This window comes from Microtus pennsylvanicus, chromosome 9, assembly GCF_037038515.1.
Source record: "Microtus pennsylvanicus isolate mMicPen1 chromosome 9, mMicPen1.hap1, whole genome shotgun sequence".
Taxonomy (NCBI): Eukaryota; Metazoa; Chordata; class Mammalia; order Rodentia; family Cricetidae; genus Microtus; species Microtus pennsylvanicus.
In genome coordinates this window covers 9,354,261-9,364,325 of record NC_134587.1, presented here as the reverse complement: position 1 = coordinate 9,364,325, position 10,065 = coordinate 9,354,261, and the positions used below count along the sequence as shown (strand labels likewise).

The window sequence follows — 10,065 nt, the reverse complement described above, 5'->3', positions numbered from 1 at the left end:
AGTAACTGCTTCCAAGTTCTAGAAGCTGACATGATTTCTTTTCAGATCCAGCAATGTAGGGTGGTAGGTAATTCTGTTTCTATTTGTTCTACTTCATGGTAACCTTTAAAAAACACAAAATTATTTAGATGTGGTATTAGTCATATTTCAAAGAAGCTCAAAGAACTAAAATATTTCTCTCTTACATTAAGAAATAAGATCCCCATAAAGCACAATCTGCAGAGCACTAAGAGAATTCCCGTAGAATTCATATGCAGTGCCACCTTCCTCTGACCTGGACAACCAACTGCCCCAATGTGTCATTTTCTCTATGAGGACCCCACATTAGATAAGTACAAACCACAGCAGAAATTAAAGTTTTCATCTTTAATGAAATGACTTTGGAAACGGTACATTTCCATGACGCCAGCACTACAGCTTTTGGGGTCACAGTAAGATACACAGAATTACATCCGTAATTACTATGAATGCCAACATTTCAGGCAGTAATTTCTGTTACATGGCAAACAAGATCAAGAAAGCAACCATCAAACAAAAGAGTCCCATAGCTTCAGACAAGGCAAATCCCAGGATAGCATATGAGAACAGCTGCTGCTTCAGTGAAGGGTTTCTAAAAGACACAATGCAACAGACGACGGTTACACATTTAGCAAATGGTCAAGGATCAGATAACTAGTGCGAGGATCTCTGCAGCCTAGAAAGTTCTATAGAGGCGCTATCTCCCTACACTACCTTGCTTCTGTCTCTCAAATTGTTTTTTTAAAACCCACTCCTAATCATGTGGCACACAGTTAGGGAGCTCTCTTTGTATGCATATATAAATGCTTAGTTTACACCCACTTTGAGGGGTCCCGATATTCTTGAGGTTGGTCTCAAACTTATGATCCCCTTGTCTCTCTCCTGGCTGGCGTGACTAATGCACACAGCTCACAAAATACAATGGGAGACACACAACAGACACGACAAAGGAGCTACTAGTACTTCACTACTTTCCTATTTCCAGCTTCCCACTGTGTAACTTCCTCTGGGACAGAAGTGATTACCTGGCATAACCAATGATGAGGCTGCCAAAGACTGTTCCAATACCAGCACCAGAACCCGCAACTCCTACTGTTGCAGCACCTGCACCAATGAATTTGGCAGCAGTATCAATGTCTCTGCTGATTACACTGGTCTGAAACTCCCTTCGGATCAGCTGACACGCACCATTCTGGGCCCCATTAAATACTGTAGAGCCCTGGGAACGGGAAATAAGGCAAAGGTCAATTCAGCAATCACATATTTTAACGACTGTACTGTCAAAACGGTGACGTCTTTATAGTGTAGCTTGGTATGAATAAATAACTGCATGGCACAATGAGAAAGAAAACCAAGAACTTGTACTAATTCTTATCTTGTATAAGATAATTAACAATCTATACCTATACCTTCTAGAGTTGTTAAAATTATGACACAGAATATGTGAATGTTTTTCAACACAGCAGGCTCTTTTTGATAGTCATGACTACTTTAATCTTAAATACAAATAACTCAAAACTACCGGCTTAAATATAAGTACAGACTAAAACATTCATTTGCTAAGTCGGGAGGCTGTTTTGGCCAGCAGAGTTCCTCTCAGGGGCTCATTTTACACATTGTTGATTAAAGTGGAAAGAAACTACCTTGGAGTCACTCACCCTTCACTATAACAACCCTGAAAACTTATTTCCTCATCTTTATTATCACTACTTACCTCTCCAGTCCTAGCCTCGGGTCGAGATAACACTGCTGCTGAAATTGGTCTATATGCAACTCTGGATCCAGCTCGGATCTATCAATGGAAGGAAAGGAAAAATTTCAATTATAAGGAATATAGGTGGGTCTTCTCGTAACCATAAATTTCAAAGGAGAAAGCTGAAGTGAAAATGAGCAGAGATTTACTTCTCTGTACAATGATCTTGGCTGTTTGGTCCTTTTGAACCCAACAACACTTCAGACTAAAGAATTGTAAACCGTGCTATCTAATCGATCTGTGAACTAAAATCCTAAGAACAATTAGTTACAAAGTGACTGAGCACTGCTGTGGAAGTTTCAGTAAGTGCAATTTTGTAATTCAAGTAAGTCCATGTGGGCCAGCAACGTATTAAAAGTGTCACTATGAATGCTGTCATTTACAACAGCCCAGCAGTTAATACAGCTCCCAGTATTTCCAAAGTATTCCTAAACGCCCACTAATCACAGATTTACTACAGAGTTTAAGTAGTAAACTGGCACCATAAGGACATCTTGCCTTCTGGCTTCTCTGCCCTTGAGTGTCCACGACACTAAGGTCACAGAAAATTCCTTCAGAGCCCGGACCTGATTCTCTAGGACAAATCCATTAGGCTCAGACTTTCAGTCTCTAAAAAGAAATCTTCAGGGCTCCCCTACCACCTTTCTCCGCCCACACAGGGAAGCAAAGGCCCTCCCTCTGCAGCGGCAGAGTTTGACCTACAGACACGCATGGGAAGGAAGCGCTGCAGAGGCAGCTAGGCCTCAGCGGCACCCTCCCAACTCCCAGCACCCCGACCTTCGCGTCGACCCCAACTCCACCGGGACCGGGGGAGGGGGTGGGGGAGGGGCGCTCTCCAGGAGCAAGGAGGCTGTGACCTACGCTGAGTGGGGCCTGACAGGCCCCGGGGGACTCAGGGCGTGGGGACGGTCTGCCGGGCAGGGTGGGGAGGGAAGGGGGAAGGAGCAAAGAAGGGAGGGTAGGGAGGGCACCGGGGCAAGGGTGAAGGAGAGCCCGTCCCTCAGCGGTACGCTGGGCCGAGGCCTGGGCTACGCACCAGAGCGGGGGTGCGGGCGAGCTTGGCGCAGGCGAACATCTTTCCTCCCGGCGGTGCGGCGTGGATGTGGGTGACAGGCGACGTGGGCTCCTCTCCCGCTCACTCTCTGCGGAGGGAAAAAAGAGGCTTAAGGTCAAGTGTCCCCCAGGGGCCTGCCCTTCCCACCCCGGGCCCCCAGGGTCCCCGCGCAGGCCGTCGGCGTGGCCGCGTGCCCGGGAGGTGCAAGCCCGGTGGATGGGGCCCAGCGGCCCGCTCCGCCCCGGGCCCGCGCCCTCCGCTTACCTCCCGAGGCGGCGGCGGCGGCGACAGCGGCGGCAGAGGTCGAAGCAGTGGGGCTGGGCGCGCAGGCGCGGTGCGGCTCTTATCCACGCCGCAGCACCCGGATGGAGAAGGCGGGGGTAGACGCTCAAGGTCACTTTGTAACAACTTTATTGGTAACGAGCGGAGAAGGACAAGGACAGTCACACGGCCGCAGGCCGGCAGGCAGTGGAATTAAAAAGAGCTCGCAAAAGGCTACCCCCGGCGTTGTTAGCATCACTAAGGGTGCAGATATTTTTAAAATCTTTTTCCGCTGTTGCGGACCGAGCCTTGCACCTTGGAGGTGCCAGATACAGAGCTACAAGCTAACCCTCTTTGCACTTTTATTACAGACAGGGTGAGTTGCCCACACAGGCCTTGAACCTGTAATCCTCCTGTTTCAGCCTTCCAAGTAGCTGGGATCACAGGTCTGCACCACCAGGTCCAGAGGGATTATTTCTTTAAATGAACCCAGAAAAAGGTGTTTAGACAGCTAATCTTTCTTCAGAAAGAGGTCCTTATTAGAAATACTGGGATAAACAAATAAGCGGTCAACTGCTTTTGTAACTATGTAGCCTAGCCTGGCCTCCTTCACTGAACTGTCTTGCCAAGTGCTGGGATTAAAGGCGACGCTGTGCTTGGCTTTTTTTTTTTTTCTCTCTAGACAGGCCTTCTCTGTAGTTTTGGAGCCTCTCCTGGAAACTAGTCCTTGTAGACCAGGCTGGCCTCAAACTCTCAGAGATCTACCTGCCTCTGCCACCTGAGTGCTGGGATTAAAGACGTGCGCCTCCACTGCCCGATTTGTGTTTGGCTTTCTTCCAACTTTATAGCTAGAAGAATTAAGAGATTATAATGTGCTGGGTGGTGTTGGTGTACTTTTTTAATCCCAGTACTCAGGACGCAGAGGCAGATGGATCTCTGTGAGTTCGAGGCTAACCTGGTTTAGAGAGCAAATTCCAGGACTGATTCCATAGCTAATGAGAAACCGTGTCTCGAAACAAACAAACAAACAAACAAACAAAGCAAAAATCAAAAATTGAGATTATAACTATCATAATTTTGGACTAAAAAGTGTCTGAATGTTCTTTGAAGTTTATTAAGCACCTATTTTTGGTAACTTTGAACAAACCAGGTGAATGTCTCAGATAAATGACTGTTGTTGAACTTCTGGTCTCATTATTGATTTTTAAAAATGTTTTTTGAGATTATAATGACATAGTTTTCCTTTACTGTTTCCCTCCCCTGAACCCTCTACATACTCAACTCCCTGTCTTTTTCAAATTCATGGTCTCTTTTATACACACACACACACACACACACACACACACACACACACACACATTCCTAAATATAAAAATACAATTTGCTCTGCCTGAATAATGTTTTAATCATGGTATTTTCCTTGGCGCTCTCCCCAGCCCCAGACAATCACCATTCTTTCTTTTTTGTTAACTTGACTACTTTAGGTCCTTCACTTAAGTCATGCACTATTTTTTTTGTAATTAGCTGCTGTTTCCTCTAATTTTGTTATTACATTCATTTATTGGCTTTGTGCTCATGTGAGGGAAGGCATATGTGTATGGATGTATAAGCCAGTATGCTTGTAAAGGTCGGAGAATACCAGAGGGAGGCAGTACTCTTCCACCCTGCGGATCCCAGGATTGAATTCAAGTCATCAGGCTCAGGGGCTAGCAAGCAGCTTGACTCACTGAGCTGTCTCGCAGCATACCTGTCCTTTTCTTAAGTTCATGTTGTGTATTTTTGAGATTAATCTAGTTATATAGTTCACACCAACTTGGAACTTCATATCCTCCTGCCTCGGCCTTGAGAGGGCTGGGATCACAAGTGTGTACCAAGTACTTGGTTAATAACTGATTTCTTTCACATAGCGATTGTCTTCATAGTTCATCCAGGTTGAGGCATGTGTAAGAATATTCTTCCTTTATAAGGCTGGATCTGCCATCCTCTGCCTTCGAGTGCTGGGATGAAAGGCCTGTGCCACCACTGCCTGTCTTTTTTCATCTTTGAAAAGGTTATTTATTTATTTTTAAAATATTTATTTTTCTTTTATATGTATAAATGTTTTGCCTGTGTGTGTGTGTGTGTGTGTGTGTGTGTGTGTGGTGTATGCCAGATAGCAAAGGAGGTCAGAAAAGGATACCAGATCCCGTGGAGTTGGAGTCACAGATGGTAGTGAGCCACCGTGTAGGTCCTGGGAACCAAACGTGGGTCTTTCTCAAGAACAAGCGCACTTATTTAACTACTGAGTCACCACTCCAGCTTTCTATGTTTTATTTTTTATTAACATGTCTGTCTGTATGCTTGGGTGAATTTCTGCCATGTGTGTGAGGGTCCAGGGAAGCCATAGGAGGGTGTTGGATCTCTGGAGCTGGAGCTGTAGGTGGTTATGAGCCATTTGACATGTGTGGGAACTAAATTCTGGTCTTCTAGAAGAGCAGGGAACATTCTAAACCTGAGTCATTTCTCCAGCTCCTCCTCCTTCATCTTTTATTTATTGCTTGCTCTTTTGATTCTCACAGAATATTTGTCCCCGAGGATAGAGATTTTGTCATGCTTATTGCTGTATCCACAGTTTAGAAAATGCTTGGCTTACTAATCAGTTAATTAATTTGGGCAGTCAGTAAACTATTGAGCAATAAGGTTGAGAAGAAATACAGAAATTGTTAATCTTTTATTCCCATCTAGCTATTATTTGATATGTTATAGCAAAAATTGATTATTTAAAAATGTAAAAATCAGTACATTAGGGATATTTTAATATTTTATAGTGATCGATAACAATACTTTCCCTATTGTGCTTGCATTGATGATAAAAGGCTAAATGACTAAATGAATACTAAATTTCAGGTCTTGGTGATGAACTTGTGTATACTTTAGGCAATAACTGCATTCAATATTCTTCAAGTTACATTCAAACTCTTAATATTTATAAGGCTAGGCTATCCTTGTTTGAAAATATTATGTTCTCATATATATGGCATCTTATCTCCATATTGGCTAGAATTATTTTATATACAGGTAGGCTTTACACGAATTTCAGTGGGTTTTGTTTTGTCTTGAAAATCAATTCTTAGCGTAAGTCCCCATCTCCCTCAAAAAATCAAAACCATCTATTTTTTAGAAGACGAATATTTAACATATGCTTAAGAGATGAAAAATTAATAATTTATTTATTTTTATTTTATGTGCATTGATGTTTTGCCTGCATGTATGTCTGTGTGAGGATGTCAGATTTTGGAATTACAGTTGTTAGCTGCTGTGTGGTGCTGGGAATGGAACCCATTTTCCCTGGAAGAGTAATCAGGGCTCAGTGCTCTTAATACTGAGCCATCTCTCCAACCCCATGAGATGAAAATTTTTATAACACTCAAAACATCTGTAAGCATTCTTTTTTTAGTTTAAAAATATTTTTTAAAATTGTGTGTGTGTGTGTGAGAGAGAGAGAGAGAGAAGAGAGAGAGAGAGACAGAGAGAGAGAGAGAGAGAGAGACAGAGAGAGAGACAGAGAGAGAGAGAGAGAGCCCGAATAGACTCCAAAGATGGGGCCCACTGGAGCAGCCTGATGTGGGTATTACAAACAGTCTTAACTACCAAGCAAGACCCAAGAGAGCTCTTTCTACCATTTTTTTCTCAGCGCTAGTCCCAGGGAGGTATTTGTGGGTTACATTACTAACCCTAAGGTTATGTGATTATGAAGCTACTCTATCGATTAAAATTAAGTGGCTTCCATATTGTGCAAATACTTTATGCTGATTAATGCTCATTTTGAATTTACTTCTGGATTATTATGGCCTCATGAAGGAAAAACGCGGTTACACAGTACTAACCATACTTTTCTTGGCACCTTTTCCCGTTACTAATTTAAAAAAGTTATCCATTCTGTGGGTAATATCATACTTTATACTGCCCGTCCAACCCTGAAAGACTTTCTAACCTAAGCACTTTGATAATTAGCTTTGTTTCCTATGGCCCATCTCCAAGTCAGGTAACCTGGTCTAAAGAGGTGATGCATATACAATTTTAAAGTGTGTTTTTCAGAAGCAAAGCATTAAAGAAATACATTTTATAAAATAAGATCTGTAAGTGGAATCAAGATTCATTTATATGCTAAGTTAGAGCTTTGCCTAAATTGCCTCCTTGATTTAGAATAGGCAAGATCAAGATTTTTAATTTTTCCCAGTACTGGAGATCAAGCCTAGGAAAGCACATTTAAATGTTAGAAAAAGCTTGGAGTAGAAAAATGGCCAGATGAACACTTATATGCAGGATGGTTGAGGTGACTCCCGTGAAAGATTTATTCTAATCCCAAAGGGGTTTTGGCCCACAGGTTGAAAACTTCTGTTTTAGACTCACTTTAATTTAATTTATTCATTTTTATTTGGTGTGTATGACTGTTTTCCCTGCTTGTGTGCTTTGTGCTTAAGGAGATGGGAAGAGGGTGCCAGATCCCCTGGAGCTGGAGTTATAGATGGTTGTAAGCTGCTCTGTGGTCCTAGGAGAACTCTGGTTCTCTACAAGAGCAGCTTTTAAATGGTGAACCATCGCTCTAACCCCTAAATTAAGTGGCCAATTGAATCACTTAAGTCTTTTCTCGTTTTATTCTCCCAAAGGCACACCATGTTTTCCTCTTCCCCCACCATTGCCATCTGTAGTAAGAGGAGTGGCTGGCCATGCCCCGCTGCCCTGCTAGATTAACCCCAAAATAATCACACAGAAATTGTGTTAATAAAATTACTGCTTGGCCCATAAGCTCTAGCCTCTTATTGGCTAATTCTCACATCTTGATTCAACCCATTTCTAATAATCTGTATGTCACCACGAGGTCATGGTTTACCGGGAAAGATTCAGCACGTCTGACCTGGCAGCTTCGTGGCTGCTCTCTCTTTCTGCCTTCTTTCTCCCAGCATTCAGTTCTCTTTTCCCTGCCTAGCTAAGTTTTGCCCTATCAAAAGGCCAAGGCAGTTTCCTTATTTAACCAATGAAAGCAACAGAAATACAGAAGGACCTCCTACACCAGCCAACACCAGCAGCATAAGGTACTAGGATCCAGGCACCTCTTGAGAACCTGGCACAGTCACCCATCTGTGTATGGCAGGCAGTTCCCTGACTGTAAGCAGATGCAAAGGTCCCTTTAAGGGACAAGCTCCGCCCACTCCAGTGTCTGTCTCTGTCTCTCTCCCTCTCTCTTCCTGAGGAGGCAAGTGGATCTCTGCCTCTTTCCCTCCACCTCACTGGCTCTCTCTCTCCCTTCTCTCTACCTGTCTCTCTCTTCCTTCCCTCCCTTTCAAGAAAAATCCACACTCAAGTTCTCTCTGCATGGAGTATTCCGTCACCCACTGCATTTGGACCTCACCCACCATGAGACCCGCTTCCAAGGTCCCTTTCTCACCTTATCAAAGCATAAGTGTCTAACCCTAGATAGATAAAGGGATTTATTGTCTATTTTTTCTCTGCTACTTTTTAAAATGAGTTTTTGGAAAGTCCCCCCCTCCACTTTTAAAAAAAGACATGATCTCATTTTGTTGAGGCTGGTCTAGAACTCAGTGTATAGTCAAGGTTGACTTTGGACTCTGTATTCCCTTGCCTCCACCTCCCCTACACTGGGATTACAGAAAGAGCCATAATGTCTGGCATGGAGGGTCCTTTCGGTAGGTAGAATGTTGCTTCAGTTTTACCTCCTTCTGAATGTGTTTGCATCCTAATCCTCAGAACCTGTGAATGTGTTATCTCACGTGATCAAAGGGTCCTCACAGAGGAGATTAAATCATAGATATTGAGATGAGAAAATGGTCTTGTATCTGGATGAGCACAGTATAATCCCAAGAGTCTTTCTAAGTGAAACAGAGGGGAGACAGGGGATGTGGTGGCAGAAGCGGAGGTAGAGGGGACACAACGTGAGGAAGACTCCACTAGTTGTTACAAGCTTTGAAAGCAAGGATGGCCATGAGGCAAGAATTGTGGGTCATTTCCAGGATCTAGAAAGGGCTCAGGATAGGTTTTCCTGTACAGCCTTTAGAAGAAGCATAGTTCTCCCAACATATGGAGTTTAGTGTGCTGAGATCCCTGTCAAACCTTTGAACTTCAAAACAGAGCTAGCAAATGTGTGCTGTTGGAAGTCACCAAGTGTGACAATTTGTTATAGCAGCATTTTGAAACTAAAAAAGTTATGAAGCTCTTGCCTGATTCATTGTATGGTTCATTAATATGAAAGCACAAATCAAGGTATGTGGGTGGAGCCTTGATTTAGAGTTCAGGCTGCTGAGTTACCCATTGTCTTGAGAGATAAGCCATTTGTTATGGGTCTTACATTTGTACAATACCATAGATATATATGAGCCACAGTAGCAGGCAAGTGATGATGTGATTTCCAAGGGGACAGTGAGACCAGGCTTAATCAGGACCATTAAAGTTTTGAGAGATACTTTGTGTCTGCTTTGCTTCAGTTAAATTCACAGCGAACTCAGTGTCTTTAGTTACCTCATGTGGATATGATCCAAATACAAGCTGCCAAAATGCAGAGGGAGAGCAAAAACCCAAACCAACAGAACTAGGGTGTGTGGTGGTGGTGACAACAGGAGAGAAATTAAAATCCGACGAAATGCCTTTACTCTTCACTGTTGCCAGGTTATCTAGATAAACAGCATTACCCTTGAGATTTTCTAATTCCTTCTAGAGATCTCTTGCCTCAGAATTTTTATTTAATTTGGATTTTTCTCCTGCCAAAATACTGACTCTTGGCCTCCTTGGCACATGCTTTGATTTCTTACCAACTTCTTTAAAAAAAAAAAGTAGTATGATCTTTTAAAATTATACGTAACTCACGCCTGATGCTGGGGTTCTTGTTCATTGCCTTTGGCTCTTAGTGGGAGCATTGTCGGCCTAAATGGAAAAAAAAAATTAAATTCTGTCTGTCTGTCTGTCTGTCTATCCATCCATCTAT

General features: G+C 43.1%; 1 protein-coding gene across 1 annotated transcript; it reads right to left on the bottom strand.

The window, feature by feature from the left end:
- Nucleotides 1–351: 351 nt before the first annotated feature.
- Atp5mc3 (ATP synthase membrane subunit c locus 3) lies at nt 352–3,212 on the bottom strand. The gene is made up of 5 exons (XM_075984858.1): nt 3,090–3,212; nt 2,808–2,913; nt 1,733–1,810; nt 1,044–1,237; nt 352–610 (listed from the first exon to the last, which is right to left on the bottom strand). The coding sequence occupies exons 2-5, from the start codon at nt 2,844–2,846 to the stop codon at nt 496–498; spliced, it is 426 nt and encodes a 141-aa protein (XP_075840973.1). The 5' UTR covers nt 2,847–2,913; nt 3,090–3,212; the 3' UTR covers nt 352–495.
- Nucleotides 3,213–10,065: the final 6,853 nt, after the last annotated feature.

Coding starts and splice junctions, on each gene's coding strand:
- Atp5mc3 (XM_075984858.1), bottom strand. CDS start 2,846: ATGTTCGCCTGCGCCAAGCTCGCCCGCACCCCCGCTCTG. Junction 1,811..2,807: donor TCGCCCGCACCCCCGCTCTG/GTGCGTAGCCCA, acceptor TTCCATTGATAG/ATCCGAGCTGGATCCAGAGT. Junction 611..1,043: donor CTCATCATTGGTTATGCCAG/GTAATCACTTCT, acceptor TGTGTCTTTTAG/AAACCCTTCACTGAAGCAGC.